Genomic DNA, 18,905 nt, shown 5'->3' with positions numbered 1-18,905 from the left:
AGAACCCTTCCTGAGACGCCATCCCAGGAAGGCTGGGGGTGGGGGATGTGGCAAGTTGGATGATGAGAGCCATTCCCAAGCATGCCAGTCTAAGCCTCCTTCCCAGCTTTGGGGTGGGAGGTGGCCCAGTTGTGCCTGATTTTAATTTACTGTTTGCATTTCCCACACAGGGCCACAGGGGAAACCCCAAGTTTGGTCAGGAGCAAAGGAGCTTGGGGGGGTAGCAGAGCCCAGCTGGAGCTTTCCCTGGGGTTTCCACGGGAGAAGAAAGGCAGGCAGGGGAAACATCTTAGGATTGGCTCCTTGGGATGTTGGTGGGCTGTGGGTTAAAGGGGTGGTCTCCAACTGCGTGTACCCGATGTATCCTGTCCTGGGTGATTTAGGGAAGCTGAGTATATGAGTTAGATCAAGGGAGCGGGTAGAGTTTGGGCTTGAGATTGGCCAGTTTGCATATGAAAGGTGTGTTCAAAGGTAGGTGAGTTGTCTTTAGGAATGAGTAGCCCTGGAAGGGGCAGTCTCTCCCTAACCAGCTAAGGACCCTCCACACCTGAAGATGTTAAAACAGTAAAAATACATAAAATATGATTAATGCAAAGGTGGGTTTAAAAGGCAGGGAAATGAGGGGGACACGGTGTGACCGAGGCAATCTGTTGTGCCTCGAGCTCAGACGGAGGCCTCACATTGGCCATCCCCCCAACCCAGGGCCTCAGGCAAGTGGCCGCCCTCTTGGGTTTCCTCGTCTGTAACAGGTGGGAGTGAGAGTAGTTCCCGTCCTGGGGAGACAGGAGGTGACAGACAGGCACAGGCAGCGCGGAGGACACAGATGGTGCGAGGCAGAACTGCACGGGAGCCCACAGACTGGGTTCAGATCCACTTATTCACCACATGTTACACAATCTCTCCATGTGAGGCCCAGCTGCGGCATCTGAAAGATGGGAGCAGTAATAGCACGGAAAGCATAAGGTTTATGTGGTTAGCTAGATAACTGAGAACCCCCTGGATTCAGTGCTTACCGTCTGCGGTTCCCGGAGCAGGGTCTGGGGCTCATTGTTTTACTGTTGACTGGGTTAGAACTGCTGGCGTTACTGAGCTCCTCCTGTGTGCCCAAGTGGCAGTGCTGGGTGCCCTCAGATAATCTTTCCACTGCTGTGCGTTCAGTGCTGGTTATCTGCATGGTGAGGGCAGACCCGAGGCCCAGCGAGGCGGAGCCTGGGGGGTCCCACAGCCCAGATGTGCTGTAGCCGGGACTCGTATCTGAGCAGCTCTGATATGAGCTGTCTGCTCTCCATCCCTCAGCCCCTCTGCCCACCCAAGCACTCGGTAATGGGAACCTGGGGGTGGTGAAGCTCCTGGGCCAGGTGCCACGAGGGAGTTCGGCATGTCCTTTTTTTCCCTATTGGCTTGCCTTGCAGAGTGTCCAACAGAATGGCTCCATCTACATCCACGTCTACTTCACCAAGAGTGGCTTCCACCCAGACCCCCGGCAGAAGGCCCTCTACCGCCGGCTCGCCACAGTCCACATGTCACGGAGTAAGCACTCCCGCTGTGCGGTCTACCCCCAGTGCCAGGTCCCCGAGGATAGGCAGGCAGCCCAAGCCCAGGGAGGCTGGGATCAAGCACCTCCCCCCCCAACCTCTGCCTCTGTGGACACCTGTGAGCAGATGGGAGCAGAGTCAAAGAGCAGGCAGAGAAAGGGACTTTTGAAAGGCAGGGGACAGTGTTTATAGAAGGGCGGGGCCGGCTTGTGCACACTGCCCCGCCTGGTCAAAGGAAACGCTTGAGAACAATCTGTGAACTAACAACAGAAGGAGTGAGGTTGTGGGGGGTGGGGGGGTGGTGGGGGGCAGGAGGACCTCTGGCCTTTGCTTCATCCACTATGATGTCTGTAAGTGCATCTGTGTTACCCCCTTGCATGCAAACGGGTGCTGCACAAATGTGCTACCCTTTGGGGGATTTTATGGGGAGATGCCTGGCTCCCCAGCTGCCTGTGTGGAGGATCCCATGTGAGTGTGCTGTGAGGGCCACACAGCCGGATGAGGTACCCCATTCTCATTCTGGCTGGCCACCCGGCTCTCATTGGCTGCCAACGAGTAGAATCCCAACGGCGAGAACAAACCCCAGGGATGGTGAGTGACCCTGAGAAGCCCTGGGTCAGGGCGAGCCACTTGGACTTCTGACATGGCCCAGTAGCGACCAGGGGTTTTCTCCACCTGGAGCGTCGTCTTCAATTTCATCTCTTCTTGCACACACGTGGTTCAGAATTCAAGTCATCTAACAAGACCGTGCAAGTCCTCAGGCTCCTGCTCACCTCTCTCTTGCTCCCCGTTCCCACTCCCCACAGCCAGCTGTCTTCAAGCTCCTGTAGCTGTTTCTCGAAGCTCCCCTAAACCAGGCGATACTGCAGTTTCTTGGTTTTTCTGTTTGGGTCATTTTCTCTGGACTTCCTACTCTGGAAGACAAAGGACCAACACAGGACTAAGATTTTGAGATTAATAATCAGTGTTTAGGTGCTTTTGAGTACATGGCTTTATTTGCATTGGAGCCACGTGGTGAACATAGTTTTTTTTCCCCTTCCTGTCCAACTTCTCGTTTTGTATGAGCTTAATCGTGGCTGTGGCCTTTTGCTCCCTCTTGGTGTCTTTGTCCTTGAGTCTGCTGTCTCCCGATTGGCAGCCCTGGGGATCTCTCGCCATATTTGAGTTTCAGCAGATCTAGAAACTCCCTCAGAAAGAATCCCACGCCCTTCTCACGATTCTCGTGTGCCCACCTCACTTTTATTTCATCGTGCCTGGAGATTTAGTTCAGATCCCTTGGCTGTTTCTGTGCAGGGCAGTAATAGGTATGCTTCTACTTGTGTGGGTTAGGCCTTTCCTAACTTTTGGGGGGACAAAAATATCCCAAAGGATGATGATATTTTCATCATTGCCCGTAGTGGGCCACACAAAGAGTTGGCGACCCTGTCTGAGCCTCCACGACTGATTTAAAAGTCCCTTCATGCGTGCTGAGCTCTGCTCTGTGAGTGTGTCTGTGGAATGTGATCCGTGGGATGTTCTGCCCGGCTGGCTTCCGTTAGCAGGATCTGGTGCAGGCAGAGGCAAGCAAAGGGAGTGGGGCTGGCGGGGGTAGTCTCCACAGTTGGGGCCCGTGAGCTTTATCAGGGGTCCGGGTTAAACGTGGCTGAAGCCTCAGAGGTTACCTTGAATGTGACCCAGGAGAGCGGTTGCTCCCTCATCCCAGTTGCCCCTGATCAACACCAGCATTCTTTTTTGTGGTTCTGCCTTTGGTGAATGTGATCTGTATCAATGCGTGGGTTAAGGTCATGTCCATGGTCAGTGTGACACATGTTGGGGTGGTCGACAGAAAATCTGCAGCCCGTGGACCTGAAAAGCCCAGTGGGATCCTCCAGACCTCCCTCCCCAGTCTCACAGCTAGGACCCCTTGGAGCAGGGACTTGAAGGGCCTCAGAGCTGGCCACACACCAAGTCCAGAGGGAAGAATGAGAGTGTGGGATCAGAGAAGCCCCCTCTCTCCCCGAAAGGCTCTAGTCACTGCCTAGAGCAGCACAGTCCCATAGATATAGCACTAGCCACCAAAGTCCTTTATGCTTCCTAGTGGTCACGTTAGTGTTAGCGATAATTTTATTGAAGTCAACGTGTTGTAATTTCAACATGTGATCATGTAAAAAAATAGCGAGATATTTTACATTCTTCTTTGCATTAGGTTTTCAAGTCCAGTGTGTATTTTGCACTCACAACAGATCTTGGTTTGGACCAGCCACATTGTCAGTGTCCATAGCCTCACGTGCCCAGAGACTGGACTGGCTGGTGCAGTTCTAGAAGCTGTAACTCCAAGAAAAGGGGACTCTTCTCCCCCACAGAAGCCAGGTCCATCCCATGTTATAATCCAGTCTGAATGCCACCAAGTTGTAGAAGGTTCTCCACCCGAGCCAAAGCTTCTCTCCTCCTGGACTTGGGCTGGGCACAGCCACTCCCTTTCCTGGACAGCCTCTCCCAAGTGTGGAACAGCAGCAGAGCACGTCCCCCTGGAAGCTTTCCTCTAGGATGCCCACCCTCGGGTATTGCCTGTTCTCCCTGGACCTTGGGGCAAGGACTCAAATAACTACCATGATAGAAGCTGGGGGTGCCGTTCATGTTAACAGGAAGAGCAGCAGGTCCCGGATGGAAACCAAAAGCCAATTCCCAGAAGCATTTTTGAGCTTGAGCTCATCCATAGACTCCAAAAGCCCTGAGCCCTGGTTCTGAGTGGGTGGGAGGGACCCGGGCCCTGTGGTTTGTGGAAGTGTGATGGTCAGGGATTCTATCTGGCTGTGCTCTGGAGAGCAGAGCTACTTCACAGTGGTCCTGCCAAGAAGAGGTGGCACTTTGAACCCCATTCTCCAGAGGAGGGACTGAAGCCTAGGGAAGTGATGTAGCTCTCACCAGAGTCCCTTGGGGAGATAGAGCCAGGATGTGACCCCAGAGCCCCTGCTCTTGGCCAGCTCTCTTTCCCATTTCCCCATCTCTCCCTTTCACAGGGGCAGGATGGAGAAGTCACAAGAGGGGCAGGCTGTGGTTTGTCTTAGCATAAAGAAGACCTGAAAAGTACCAGGCTGGGGTGGATGAGGGGCAATGGGGTATAAGCAAGCACCAGCCTCTTTTTTCTGGCAAGTCTTAGCAGTCTTCTGGGCAGGGCGACAGGGAGCCTGTAGCTTACCTGGTCTCCAAAAGAGGAAGTGTGGTCCACTCCAGACTGGGGATTCACAGCCCCAAAATATTTCTCACATTGGTGGCTCAGGCCTTCTCCAGAATTGTCCGCAGCCTGCCCATCAATGTTCATGTGTTCTACTAGTTGTCAGTCCTGGGATTCTCAGTCTAGAGGAGGTGGACAGCAGACACACCAACCAATGGGGAGGCGAACTTGGGGCCGGGATAAAAAGTGGTGGGGGTGATAGAAACGGTGAGGAAGACGGCAGGACAGGCTCCTGGAGTGGGGTGGGCGGGGAAGCTGGTAGAAGAGGAGCATTTCACCAAGGACTGGAAGGCTATGAAGGAGCCAACCAGGAAGGTTCCAGCCATGGTGGATGCATACCAGGGAGATGGTGCAGCACCTCCAAAGGCCCAGGGTTGGCAGATTTGGGGAGAGAGGAGTGAGGTGCACAAAGGCAGGAGGTCGGTGGGGTCGTGGTGAGTGTTGCAAGAGCCCTGCTCAGGGGTTGGGAGCCTTCTGGGCTTCTGGAGCAGCAGGACATGAGCAGATACTTGGTTTAAAAGAACTGCTCTTGCCTCGTGGAGAGAACATCATGGGGGCAAGAGCGGCCACCAGGAGTCCAGTGAGGACTGTGGCCATCAGGAGGGGGACGTTTGTGGCTGGCCTGGTGTGGGGCCCTGGAGAGGTGGGAGGAGTGGTTGGATGCAAGGCTCGAGCCGGAGGGGCATCCCTGGAATTGCTGACAGGATGGATGGAGCAATTTCTGGAGAAGGAAGACTCCCAAGTTTTTGCCTGGGGTGGTTTGGCAGATGTTGGTGTCACTGCAAAGATGGGGAGGTAGACAGGATTAGGTTTGAGAAGGCAGTTCAGGCTTTCTGGCTCCCGTGTAACCCATTGTGGGGTCAAGAGTGCAGCTAGGAGACCAGTGAGTGGCTGTTGGCGGCCAGAGGTCTGGTGTTTGGTGCCAGCAGGTCTCATGTCCACCCTCTCCCCACTACCCAACAGTGATCAACAAATACAAGCGGCGGCGATTTCAGAAAACCAAGAACCTGTTGACAGGAGAGACAGAAGCCGATCCAGAAATGATCAAGGTGAACATGAGCGGGGCTGTCAGCCCTTGAGGGAGTGTCTGGGCCCTTCGCAGCCCCCTGAGCTCCCCTCTGGCACTACTAGTGAGCCTCTGTAGCGGCTTGGTCAGGCTGCTCACCTCTCTGAGCCTGTTTCCTCTCTGGAAACCAGGTGAGGAATCAGAGCTACCTGTCAGGATGGGGAGGATTCCAGGCAAGGGTGTAGCAGCCAGCCCCTATGGAGCAGGTGCTCTGCACACCACGCACGCACGCACTTAGATGCTCCGCATCAGAGGATCCTGTCAAGAGGATCCTGTCACTATTCCCATTTGTAGACAAGGAGACTTGCCCCAGGATTCACACCCAGGCAGCCAGGCCCCAGAATCCAGGCTCAGCCTGATAAAGAGTCAACAGCTGATAATGTGACTCTAGCAGGAATATTCTCTGGCAGGCTGGGGTGTTTAACCAGTGGTGAGCACCAGGAGCTTTCCTTTCTCCACAAGGAAGAGAGGGACGGGGGCGGGAGGCAAAGGAGGGATAGGGGGATGATCCCCAAGTGTGGAGGCTGAGTGTGGGCCTCACATCCATGTTGTTACGAGGCCAGGCTTTGCAGCCTGGCATTATGACCCCAACCACACCCTCATGCCTCAGTTTCCTGCTCTGTTAGGTGGCTGGGGAGGGGGGATCCAGAGCAGTGAGTCAGGAGGAAGGAAGACTGTAAAGGCTGGCATGGGGGGTCATCTGGGGTAAGCCTTTGGCCAGTGGTCACTGTGGTAGTTGCTCTTCTGCTGTCTCAAATGTCACGGAAGCCCTCAGAAGGAAGTAGGCAGATGCCTCCGAGGCCTACCTCTCCAACCCCATCTCACCCCATCTTCCCTCAGAGGGCCGAGGACTATGGTCCCGTGGAGGTCATCTCCCACTGGCACCCCAACATCACCATCAATATTGTGGACGACCACACGCCGTGGGTGAAGGGCAGTGTGCCTCCTCCTCTGGACCAGTGTGAGCCCCCAGCCCCCTTGAGCCCCAGCCCCGGCTGTTTTCCTTGTTTCCCGGGCCCCAGCTCCCTGAGAGATCTGACTGGGATCTGACCACTCTCAGGCTCCGTCCCCGCCTCTCCCAGCACTCCCGTTTCCTTCCTGTACCTCCTGGTGATCCCAGCACTGACCACCTGTGTGCCCAAACCAGTCTTCTGGCAAGTGTCATCAACCCATGAGTTGTGGCCAACTTTGGAAGTCAGGATGGCATTGCTTAAAAACCCAGATTTCTGACTTCTTTTATAAAACCCTGATATGTGGTAATCGCAGGCAGCTGTGGGTTGAGGCTGAGCCACAGATGTCCCCTTCAGGTGAGGCCTGCCCAGCCCTTTCTACTCTGTCCAGCTACTCGTGTAGCCGAGAAGTGTACCCAGTTCCCTGGTCTCTGTCAGAGGTCCCTTTAGGCATCTGAATCTGCCACCTTTGTCATTGGAGGCCCAAGGGATCTTTCCACCCTCTGGGGTGCCAGCGGCCCGCAGCCCAGGCTGAGCAGTGCCCCTGCCCCACATGCCCGCAGATGTGAAGTTCGATGCCGTGAGTGGTGACTACTACCCCATCATCTACTTCAACGACTACTGGAACCTGCAGAAGGACTACTACCCCATCAATGAGAGCCTGGCCAGCCTGCCGCTCCGTGTCTCCTTCTGCCCACTCTCGCTCTGGCGCTGGCAGCTCTATGCCGCCCAGAGCACCAAGTCGCCCTGGAACTTCCTGGGTGACGAACTATATGAGCAGTCAGACGAGGAGCAGGACTCGGTGAAGGTGAGGCAGGATGGGGGTTTTCCACCACGTTCTTGGACTGCAGGAGGGGAAGGGGAAGTGGGCCCACTAGCAGCTTGGGGACCTCCAGCCCCAGCTCCCTACCCAGTTTCACAACCTCCGGGGCCCCATCCCTGCAGCAGGTCCTGGCTGGCTCTGGGGGTCCTGCTCCGAGGCTTCTGTGGGCCTCCTTGTTATCCTGTCACAGCTTTTCTGTCGGCTCAGCCAGGCCTTTTCAGGTCTGGACCTACACCCTGGCCCCTGCGACAGCCTGGCTCCCTGACCCTGGGCTCTGTGTCTCTGCTCCCTCTCACTGCATCCTTGGACATCTGCCTTTGTTTCCACCTTTCTTTTGGCCTGCGTCCATGACCTGGGGACTTGGCTGTGCCTCCCTGGGCTTGTCTTCAGTGTTGAGTTTCCAGTCCTCACCCCAAACTGTCCCTTCATCTGTCTCAGTCACCCTGCTTCTCGCCCCATTGCTGTCCCTCTACCCCCCACCCATCTGTGCATCCTGACTCTCCTGTTGGCTGGCGTACTCTCTCCTTCCCTGGGGCACCCCCCAGGGCTCAGGTCCTCTGGGGTCCAGGGGAAGGAGAAGGAGAGCAGGGCCGGCTGATGAAAGGTGCTGCCGTGGTCCCCACTGGGAAAGGGCACAGCCGTGCTTACAGGACTTGCCCCCACCCCCACCCCCAGGTTGCACTCCTAGAGACCAACCCCTACCTGCTGGCGCTCACCATCATCGTGTCCATCGTCCACAGTGTCTTTGAGTTCCTGGCCTTCAAGAACGGTAGGGTGGGACCCTGGGGCCTATGGGAGGTTATGGGGAGCTGGGGATAGGAGGGGGTGTGGCAGGGGTAGGGCCTATCCCTTCCCTATTTCCCTCCTTCCCCATAGGTTCTCCCTCTACATGGGATGTCTCAGCCCTGCTCTCCAGAGACCTGAGGAGCTGGGGAGGGTAATGGCCCCAAAACTCCCAGCCCAGAAACTCCCGTCCAGCGGGTGTGGTGCTGGGGAAGGAGCTGGCCTGCTGCTCCGGCAGAGGCCGGGATGGTACCACCAGGAAGCAGGGCTGGGGAACTCCAGGCTGGAATCAGGGAAGCCCCAGAACTGCTCCTGCTGCCCTGCACAGCAGGCTTTTTGTTGGGGAGGCCCCCTGAGGCTGAGTGGATGGGGCCTACCTGAGTGGGAAGGCGACAGCCCTGTCGCCAGAAGGCCCCTAGTTCCAAAGGCCAGCAGTGCTGATGGCCAGCGTTTGAGGGGGTGCTGGCCAAGTTGTTAGCACCCTCATTGATTAGCTTATTGAGTCCCCACAGCTCCAGCCCCATGAGGAAGCCTATCATTACCTCCGTGCTTATAGGTGAGGAAGTGGAGGCTCAGGGAGGTTAAGTAACTTGCCCACAGTCACGCAGCTCTCAAGTGACAGAGCCAGGATTTGGACCCAGGCGGGGGATCCAACATCCACTTTCATCCCCTGGGCTGTGTGAGCCACTCCTTCCTTTCTTCCCTAGAGAGGCCACCGTCTGAGGGAGGCCAGCTGCTCTACAGCTTGTGCAAGCAGCAGTGCTAACGGATATTATTAAGACAACGCTGCCACGATTGAGTGTTACCTTCTAGGAGTTAATAACATCCAAATTGGATAGTAGGTGGTGGCGACCACCACCGGTAGGGAGGGAGGTCCCTAGCTGTGCTGTCCGGAGCGCTCACGGTACCTGGCCACACTCAGGCTCACAGACTTCCTGCTTGCTTACAATTGGGGCGTCTACCGTCCCTCTTCCTCACAAGAAAGGAAGGTACAGAGGGTCTGGTCACTCACCCACAGTGACCAAGGGGGGGGACATGGGCCATGAGCTCCTTTACACTCCCTGCTTGTTGCCTCCCTGGTCTGAGGCGGGACTCCGATCTACCCACCTCCAGTGGAAGTCCATCTCCTGATACGTTCTTCGCAGTCAGGACTGGGTGGGGGGCGTTTTATGAGTGTCCCCCTCGGGTCTCCTCAGGCCCTAATGGTCTGATGGGGGGTGGGGCAAGCCTGCTGAGTGTGCCAGAGCTCTGGAATAGGAATCCAGGTGGGTGCACAGCCTCACCACCAATGCAGAGGCAACTCTGTGTGACCCTGGGTCTGGCTTCACTTCTGTGGGCAGGTATTGTGGTGGGTCACTTCCTGTGGCTGCAGGTGTTAGTGCTATTACCCACTTTGGCCCATGAGAGACCAGGGTGAGGAGAGGGGCTGCCTGGCCCTGTGGGTAGGGGTCCATGAGGGACACTTGGAAGGAGCTCTGGTTGGGGACCAGAGCCAGGCCCTTGTCTGCACGTGTCTGAGGTCCTTCAGGGTTTCAGGGTGGTGGGCTGAAGGAGCTGGTCTCGAAGTGCATGTCACAGAGCCTCCTGCCCAGGGGAGGCAGCATGGCACCAGGTGGACAGCATAGGTCTGGTGTCATGTAGACCTGGCTCCCATCCAGGACAGGCTGTGTGGCCTGAGGAGTGGGGCTTCCCTGACCAGCCCTAGCACCTGGTGTGTGGTGAGCACCAGGACATGGCAGTGATCACGGTCACCATCACTGCCACCCTGTGCCCCACAGGGCGGGTGGTCCTGCCTTTCTGCTGCTCTGCGTGGTGCCCATGAGGCAGAGACTCTTCGTGGGACGGGAGGGTGTGGGCACCCCTCTGCCTTGGCAGACCCAACGCCACTGTGGCACATCGGGGTGGGGTGAAGGGTATGAGGAGGATGGGTTGTGGATAGCCTTGCACACCGATGCAGAGCCAGTGGGAGCTGCAGGAGGGACTCTACAGTCTCTCAGTATCCCCCACCTTTGTGCAGATATCCAGTTCTGGAACAGCCGGCAGTCTCTGGAGGGCCTGTCTGTGCGCTCTGTCTTCTTCGGCGTCTTTCAGTCTTTCGTGGTCCTTCTCTATATCCTGGACAACGAGACAAATTTCGTGGTCCAGGTCAGCGTCTTCATCGGGGTCCTCATCGACCTCTGGAAGATCACCAAGGTCATGGACGTCCGGGTAAGGCCAGGCCACTGTGCGGACCTAGGGGCTGCCGGCTTTGGGATGGGGGTTGTCTGCCCCAGCTGGCCCCTGGAGCTGGCCCCTGGGGGTTTCCTAATGCCTGTTGCGCTCCCAGGACCAAGGGGATTTTTGCACCAGGGGATTTCTTGGGTCACACGTGGGGCAGGGGAACTGGGAACAGTGAGGAAGGGCAGGGGCCAGAGCTGGCCTGGGGGTGGGAGCCAGTGTGGCAGCCGACCACGGCCTCCCTCCCTGTCTGCAGCTGGACCGGGAGCAGAAGGTGGCGGGGCTCTTCCCCCGCCCGACCTTCAAAGACAAGTCCACGTACATCGAGTCCTCGACCAAAGTGTATGATGATGTGAGTGTCCCCCAAGTGGGCCCCTGGGAGGCTCTCCAAGCACCCATGCTCTCCGGGAGCAGGAGATGGGCAGCGGGTGGGGTCCAGGCCCTCTGCCTGCTGATGAGGGGCCCATCCGTTCTTTATGGCCTGTGTCACACCCTCCAGGGTTCCGCGCCTGCCACGTATGCTTCCTCTCCAAGCCCAGAGTTCCCAGGGCCACCTGGAAATTCCCCTGGCCTGGCCTGCCAGACCAGGTGTGGGGGGGTGAGGGTGGGGAGCAGGGGTGACAGGTGGGGCCCAAGCAGCTGGGTGCCAGCCCCACCCTGTGCCCTACAGATGGCGTTCCGGTACCTGTCATGGATCCTTTTCCCGCTCCTGGGCTGCTACGCTGTCTACAGCCTCCTGTACCTGGAGCACAAGGGCTGGTACTCCTGGGTGCTCAGCATGCTATATGGCTTCCTGCTGACCTTCGGTGAGCAGCCCCCTGCCATGCTCGGCACCCCTACTTGGGGCAGACTCAGTACACGTTCCTGGGTCCCGTGCTGGGCCATGTAGGGCACCAGCAGCGGTCCAATCAGCCTGGCCCTGCCCTCCTGATGCTCGTGGTCCAGTGTGGGAGAGACTCACCCCCAGACAGGGACAACCCAGGGTGGGTGGAGGTGGCCTGTCAGGACCCTCAAAGGGGTGCCTGGTCCAGTCTGGGGGTCAGGGAGGACTTCCAGGAGGCCTGTGCTCAGTATGGTTCGGTCTTGGTCCTCAGGGGCCCCTTCCGAGTAAATAAGCAGATAGACGAGTCACGGCACATGGCAAGTGCCATGAGGGGCTGAAGTTAATGGGGTTGGGGGGACCTCTCTCAGGAGATGGTGTGTAAGCTGAGCCCTGAAAGATGCCCAGGGGCCGGAGTGGGGGAGGGGAGCAGCGAGGAGACCAGGGTGGCTGGAGAAGAATGAGGAGAGAGCAGAAGTGCTGTCAGAGAGGTCAAGGGTCAGGGCACCCCTTCCTCTGCTCATGGGGGTCCTTCTGTCATCACTGCAGGCTTCATCACCATGACCCCCCAGCTCTTCATCAACTACAAGCTCAAGTCTGTGGCCCACCTGCCCTGGCGCATGCTCACTTACAAGGCCCTCAACACCTTCATCGATGACCTGTTTGCCTTTGTCATCAAGATGCCTGTCATGTACCGGATCGGCTGCCTGCGGGACGGTGAGGTCCAGTGGCCGGGAGGGAGGCTGGGCAGGAGGCTGCTGCCACAGCCAGACACAGCGAGGGTCTTGGCCCGAGGGAGGTGCCACGGCGCTGGCGTACGGGCTCAGTCTAGGGGTGCCAGATGGGCCTGTTCCCCTTACACTGCCCCCCTCCCCCACCCTCAGATGTGGTCTTCTTCATCTACCTCTACCAACGGTGGATCTATCGCGTCGACCCCACGCGGGTGAATGAGTTTGGCATGAGTGGCGAGGCCCCGACAGCAGCCGCCCCTGTGGCCGAGGCCCCAACAGCAGCAGGGGCCCTCCCACCCCCACCCGCCCCAGCCCCTGCCACAACCACCGCCGCAGCCGCCAGGGAGGAGGCCTCCACGCCCCTGCCCGCCAAGCCCACCCAGGGGGCCAGCTCTGCCACCGAGCCCCAGGAAGCCCCTCCAAAGCCAGCAGAGGACAAGAAAAGGGATTAGCCGCCCCTGGTCCTCCTCTTCCGCTCCGGCTCCTGGTGACCACCACCCCTGCTGCCCCGGCCCCCTTGCCTCCCCTTCCTGTCGCTCTTTCCCTGGACAGATGGGGCCAGGGCGGCAGGAGGTCCCCCCTCGGGGCAGAGCCCAGTATGTGTTGTGGGGGCCGGGGCAGGCCAGGGCACGTTGTTTGTGGAGGCGCCGTCTGTCCGTATGTTCCTCTGTGTTTCTAGCCATCTCGCCCTGCCAGCCCAACACTATTGGGAATCATGGTGAAGCCGATGTGGCGCTGCCGGGGTGGGGGGCCAGGCGGGGGAGCGGCTGGGGCCCCTCTGTGGGATGCCCACGGCCATCCATTATCTTGTCCCTTGTCCCCCAGCCACGCCCCTCCTCCCAGACCACCACCCTTTAACACAGTCTGGATTTAATAAATTCATATGGGTGTTTAACTTAAACTCAGCAATCCCCCCCTTGTGCCTGCCTTCCTCCACCACCTGGAGGGTAGCTTTACTGGGGTGCGGGTGGCTCTCATGGGTCTGTGAGAAAGACCCGCACGTTGCAGGACACAGTCAAGTGGGTCTCACCGCCAGGCCTCTTCCCTCCACTCTCTCCCCCTCCTAGCAGCCCTCCGAGGGGCTTCTGTAACTGTCCCCATTTCACAGATGGGAAGCTGTTTGCTGTGACTATATTGTACCTGTGTTCTTACCACAAGGCTGCTTCGACTGTGCCCACTGGCTGTCTCCTGGCCTCACGCTGCCAGGCAGGGCAGCAGCACAGGCCTGCCTCCTGAGTAGATACCCACTGTCCTTAGAAGTTCCCATCAGACTAACTCGTTTAACGGTCCCCACACCCTGGACACACCACCTCACCTCTCTGGGCCTATGAGCTCTCCGACTAGGGTTGTGGTAGGGGTATGGGGGTGAATCCTTGCTCAGAGTGGTATGCCTGGCTGTAGTGCTGTGTAGCTGTTGGGTGACAGCATCCTCAGGGTTGCCTGCCCCAAGGACCCAGCCAAGATCTTAGATCATGGCACGTGTGTCTTCCCAAGTACTTGGGTACTAGGACTGTTGACCCACCTTTATAGACAAGGGCATGGTCTCTGGGTGTCCCTGTGCTCCAAGGGGCTGGGACCCTACATTTCCAGGTTTACTGTTTTGGGAGGTGGCCTCATTGAAACTGTAGGGAGAGGAAGCCCCAGGGCCGAGGACCACACCAGGCTCCACCTGCCACCCTGCCCTGCAGAGCCCGGCGGGGAATCTATGAGGTCCCAGGAGATGTTAGCACCCTCAGAGCCCCCTGTGTACACATATGGGACAGCAGGCTCCTCTTCTCCTCGGACAGCCACGGACCCGTTCCACTCCCTCCCCTGCCCTATCTCATTTCATAGTTGCCAGTGCCCTGGGAGAAAGCCTGGGCTCCCCTGCAGGGCTTTTGTCCCAAAACTCTGGAAACCAATGAGGCTCTCAGGCCACCTGGACTCACTGGCCTCCCCCCTACAGGCACACGCCCAAGATTTTGGCAAGGCCCATCAGCTGTAAACACCCCCCTCCCCCCCAATTACTCAGGAGTCACCTCTTCACTTCCCCTGAGGCTACCTGGTCCAGGCTGTTCCTTGTTCTCCTGCCCTGCCCCCCTCCCTTTTGCTCAGCAGCCAGGGGGTTTTCTAAAGCACAAACCTGACCCTACTGGTCTGTGCTCAGAATCTCTGATGGTTCCTGTTACCCTTGTGAGAAGAGCCCAGGCCCCTACCTAATGAGCGAGACCTTGAGGGAATGGGACTTGACCCCCACAGCCTGATGCATCTTCCCTGCTTTAACTTGCCATGATCTCTTACCTTCTGGCTATAGACCCTGCTTTTCCCTTCCCTGGGACATGCCCTCAGATACACAACTTATATCTTACCCTGTGCATCCTCCACATTGCGGTTCCAATGTCTCTTCCTCCAGGAAGTCCTCCCTGGCCACCTGATCTGGGGCCTCCAGTTCCCTGGGCTCTCACACCCCTGATCTGGGACCTCCAGTTCCTAGCTTTCACACCCACTATGGGTCATCACTGCCTGGAGACAGGTTATTCACTGGACCAAGCCTTGTGAAGACAGAGCCAGCGCTGTCTTGCTCACTGGTTTGTGCTCCAGGAATGTTTGCTGAGCATATGTTTGTGCGCTCCTGACTTTCACAGACCCAGACACATCAGAAGTGGAGACCTTGATGGGGCTTGCATTAACACACTGGGAGGGAAACTGACATGCAATAAATCCACAAATTTTTCCTGAGCCCCTCCCCTGCACATTGCCCTAAGCTGGGGGGCTTCTGTTTATTTTTATTTTTTTGTTTTGGTTTATTATTTTTTGTGTATTTTTTTATTGGAGTTCTATTTGCCAACATATAGTATAACACAGCAGAGACCAAGAAAGCCCCAGGCCTGCCCTCCAGGGGCTCGGAGCCAAGCAGAAGCCCTGAGTGCTGAGGATTTCTTACCTATCCTAGCTATTCACCTAATACAGTTGTGAGGCCCAACGTTTGCAAGGGACAAGAGGACATCAGGTGGGCTCCTGGTCGTGTTGCAGGAGCCACAATTCGATGTTCCTTATCATGAGCCAAACTCATGTCTCAGGGTTGTTTGTAGTTTGCTTCATCTATTAAATATATGTAACTCAATGTCCCCTATCACCTTACAGGCCAGCTTTTTCCCATCCTGTCCAATTCTTCTCTAGTGGTCACCCCAGCCTTCTTGTTCCCTGAACATGCCATATGTGTTCCTACCCCGGGGCCTTTGCACTTGCTGTTCCCTGTGCCTTGCACACTTCCCTGGATAGCCACATAGATCTTTCATCATTTCAACTCTGCTCCGTTTCATCTCAGGCCTTCCCTGAACATCCTCACCCAAACAGTGCCCTCCAAACCCAATCCATATATCCTGCTTTATTCTGTAATGCCACCATCACCACCAGACATAAATATTTGTGTCTCTTTTTCCACCTGTCTCCTCTGCCTTGGATTTCAGTTCCATGTGATGGCAGGGGCTTTTGTTGGGTTCCCTGCTTTTGGAACAGGGCCCAGCACATGCAAGAGCTATATGCAAATGTCAACTATTTTTAGTATCTTAATCCTCACAACTATCATAAGACCCATTTTACAGATGAGGAAACCGAGGCTCAGAGAGATGAAGTCAGTTGCCTGAGGTCAGACGGCTGGTAAGTAGGAGACCTACGATTTGAACCCAGACAGCCTGATTCTGGACCCTCCCATCATAACTTCTCTTGCAATACTCTTGTTGAATGCAGACTAGAGCCTGCAGGCCAAATCCTGCTTTTTCTAGTATTTGTGTGATTTTTACATGTTTAAGTGGTTGAAAAAAAGAATCTCAAGAGAAAGATTTCACTTCACATGAAAATTATACAAAATCCAGATTTCAATGTCCACAAAATAATGTTTTATTGGAACACGGCCATGCTCTGTTTCCATGCTGCCTTTGGCCGCTTTTTGTGGAAAAAGTTTGCTTGATATTTCACTCTACGGCAGTAGCTCTCCAGCTTAAGCTTGAGCTATCCGCATCACCTGAACGGCCGAGGGCCACACTTTGAGACTGCTGCTGCACATGATTCTGCTTCCTACAAGCAGGCACCAGGCCTGATATGGTGAGTGCTGTGACCTGATGCCCAGTGCGGACCCTGGCACACAGCAGGTGCTCAATGAGTGTATGTTGAATGAATCAATACATCCGTGTGGGTCATGGAGAAAAGAGGTGGAATTTTTACAGCAGCAGACACAGGATGCCAAACCTTGGCTCTGTGGTCTGAGAGTGCTGGGCATCCAAGTTAGGACCTGATGGTCAATTAGTCATTCTCAGGGATAGTGAAGGCCTAGGAATGTGACCTCACCAGAGGGCTGCCCTGCTTTGCACCTCAATCTCCTCCTCTCTGCAATAATCCTAATTTGACACAGGTGCAAACTGGGAGGCATCTGTGAGGTGCCCTGGTGAGAGCCCTTTGCTCAGGGGCCCTGCCTACCGCTCAGCATGTATACTGGGGGCTCCATCGTTAACGCTGGCACACTGAGTTATGGAACCCTCGAGCTGAAAGTCTTCCGGGCTATTAGGAAATTACGTGGGGCAGTGGGGCAGGAATAAAACATCCATTAACTCAAACATTGGACATCTACCGTGCTCCAAGGGCTGTTCCAGGCTCTAGGGTTAGAGCAAGGAACAAAACAGACAAATCCTAAAACTGGTATTCTAGCCATAAACTTTTTAAGTATCTTCAATCCCAATTTACAGTTAAAGAAACTGAAGCATAGGGAGAGACTAGTTTTCCTAAAGATCATTAGTACCAATGGCAGCGGAGCCCTGCCAACCTCCTGATCCGCAGCTTCCCTTACAGCCAGAGAACAGCAGGTTCAGCTACCGCTGGTGGACCTGGGGGGGCGGGCCTCAATTTCCAGACTTGCTCCACGGGTAGGACATGAGTGGCCCTAAGCAAGCCTCAGTTGTCTCCGCCAGAGCAATGGGCAGCGGCGCGGGTCCAGCCCCTCGCGTGCGCCCGGCCTCCTCTTCCCGGCCGGCCCCACCCCCGCAACCACGTGACGCGTGGGGGTTTTCCCGTTCCCCTAGCGTGACGTCATGATGGGGTGCGGGCCAATGGGCGCGCAGGCCGGCGGCGCCGGGGAATTCCGCCGCCCCGCCCCCGCCCGCCGCCCGCCCGGCCCGGCCCGGCGCCCCCCGCAGCCCCGGGCGCCGCGCTTCCAGCCCGGCCTGCGGCCCCAGCCCCTGCGCCGCTCGTCCGACCGGCGATCGTCCTCGGGACCGTGCCTCCTGGCCGCCCGGCCTGCCGGCGTGTGTTTTGATCTGCGCCGGCCTCCGGGCCGTCCGTCCCCACTGGTCGGGCCATGCCGAGCCGCCGCGTCGCCAGACCGTCCGCTGCGCCGGAGCTGGGGGCCTTGGGTAAGCGGGACTCGGGTTCAGGAGAGGAGTCTGGGGAGGAACTGGAGATGCGGGGGCTCGGGGGGTCCCGGAGTAGTCTGCGGGTTCCTACAGGAGCCTAGGGGTTTGGGGGGGCGAGGCTGAGGGTCCCAGGGAAACTGTATTAGAGGGAAGGAAGGAGGCAGAGGATAGTGACGGGGTCCAGCCCAAGGTAAGAGGGAGGCGTCCCACTACAGAGTGAGAAGGGGGCGGGGCCTGACCCTGAGGCAAAGGGGGAGGCGGGGCCCGACTCCGAGAGGGAGGGGCGGGGCCTGGCTCCGAGGGGGCGGAGTGGGAGCCGCTCCTGCGGAGGTGTGGGCGTGGCCAGACTCGGAGTCGGAGCTGAGGGTCCTGGCTCACCGGGGGGGCGGGGCCTGACTGAGAGCGAGATGGGGGCGGAGCCTAACTCCAAGAAGGAAGCGAGGGGCGACTCCGAGTAAGCGGGAGGGGCCTGACTCTGGCAGGGAAAAGGGGGAGGGCTTGTTCCGAAAAAAGAAGGGCGGGGCCTGACTCTGAGAAGAAAGAGGGGCTGGGGCTTGCTTCAGGAGCCAGGTGGCAGGGTCTGGGGGAGAAGGAGACGGCCTGACGCCGAAAAAGTGAAGGGGTAGGGTCGACCCTGAGAGAAAGGACGGGCGCGGGCTTTCCTAAGTGAAGCTGGGAAGGGCTCCTCCAGACCCGACCCGGGGTGTGACGCAGGGTGGGGAGAATGAGTTGGGGAAGGGAAGCAAGGCCAGACCCTGCGGGCGTTCGGGGTGAGGGGGCCCGACCCGAAGGCGCGGGGTGCGGCCCTCCCGCGGCCTCTCCGGCCCCTCCTGAGACATGCCTCCCTCCCCGCAGGGTCCACGGACCTCTCCTCGCTCGCCGTTTCCAGGACCACGGGTGAGCAGCCCTCCACAGTTCCGGCCCACCCGCGCGCTAGGGTGGGGGGAGGGTCCTGTGGAGGCGGCTTTGGGCACGCCCCTGTGTGGGGTGTCGCCCAGGTCCGCCTCAGCTGTCCTCTAACCGCCTGTGTTGGTCCCCGCCGGTTGAGACGGGGGCCCAGGGGTCCCTACCTCCCGGGGGGTTAGGAGCTGGACAGGTAACACTAACCACGTAGCACCCTCTAAGAGGAGTCCTCTTGGGAGCTTGGCCACGGTAGTGCAGAGGGTAATAATGACATGCCGGTGCCACCACCCCCTCACTGTGTGAATGCCTGCACATCACTTCCTCTCTCGGGGCCTCAGTATTCCTCATCTGTACGATGGACATAGTATCAGTGTCTCCCTTTGCCAGAGGATTGAGAGGATTCAATACAGGCAGGCTTTCAAAGCAGTGTCTGGCACACAGTAAAGTCACAGTAAGTGTTAACTGTTGATAGCTGGTTT

The 18,905-nt window shown here is 57.4% G+C and overlaps 2 protein-coding genes and 1 long non-coding RNA gene across 4 annotated transcripts in view; 2 read left to right on the top strand and 1 right to left on the bottom strand.

The window, feature by feature from the left end:
* Positions 1–13,040, top strand: part of CLPTM1 (CLPTM1 regulator of GABA type A receptor forward trafficking) — a 29,069-nt gene extending 16,029 nt beyond the window's left edge. Inside the window, exons 5-14 of the mRNA XM_038528611.1 lie at positions 1,413–1,530; positions 5,713–5,798; positions 6,656–6,776; positions 7,329–7,573; positions 8,264–8,357; positions 10,389–10,579; positions 10,845–10,940; positions 11,259–11,394; positions 11,958–12,125; positions 12,293–13,040. Of these exons, the coding sequence (XP_038384539.1) occupies positions 1,413–1,530; positions 5,713–5,798; positions 6,656–6,776; positions 7,329–7,573; positions 8,264–8,357; positions 10,389–10,579; positions 10,845–10,940; positions 11,259–11,394; positions 11,958–12,125; positions 12,293–12,591 (1,554 nt within the window). The 3' untranslated portion in view covers positions 12,592–13,040. The remainder of the gene's footprint in view (positions 1–1,412; positions 1,531–5,712; positions 5,799–6,655; positions 6,777–7,328; positions 7,574–8,263; positions 8,358–10,388; positions 10,580–10,844; positions 10,941–11,258; positions 11,395–11,957; positions 12,126–12,292) is intronic.
* LOC119864862 lies at positions 583–1,772 on the bottom strand. The gene is made up of 2 exons (XR_005354565.1): positions 1,014–1,772; positions 583–925 (listed from the first exon to the last, which is right to left on the bottom strand). It is a non-coding gene; the product is annotated as an uncharacterized LOC119864862 (long non-coding RNA).
* A 4,288-nt stretch (positions 13,041–17,328) lies between the features above and the next one.
* The window catches only part of RELB (RELB proto-oncogene, NF-kB subunit), a 30,051-nt gene continuing 28,474 nt past the window's right edge, over positions 17,329–18,905 (top strand). The window contains exons 1-2 of one of the 2 annotated variants that reach the window (XM_038528610.1): positions 17,329–17,523; positions 18,379–18,420. In XM_038528610.1, the coding sequence (XP_038384538.1) occupies positions 17,469–17,523; positions 18,379–18,420 (97 nt within the window). In that variant the 5' untranslated portion in view covers positions 17,329–17,468. The remainder of the gene's footprint in view (positions 17,524–18,378; positions 18,421–18,905) is intronic. The other variant, XM_038528609.1, reaches the window with a different exon arrangement.

This window comes from Canis lupus, chromosome 1, assembly GCF_011100685.1.
Source record: "Canis lupus familiaris isolate Mischka breed German Shepherd chromosome 1, alternate assembly UU_Cfam_GSD_1.0, whole genome shotgun sequence".
In the NCBI taxonomy this organism is placed as follows: domain Eukaryota; kingdom Metazoa; phylum Chordata; class Mammalia; order Carnivora; family Canidae; genus Canis; species Canis lupus.
The sequence above is the reverse complement of the archived record's forward strand: the minus strand, read 5'-3'. Positions and strand labels throughout refer to the sequence as shown.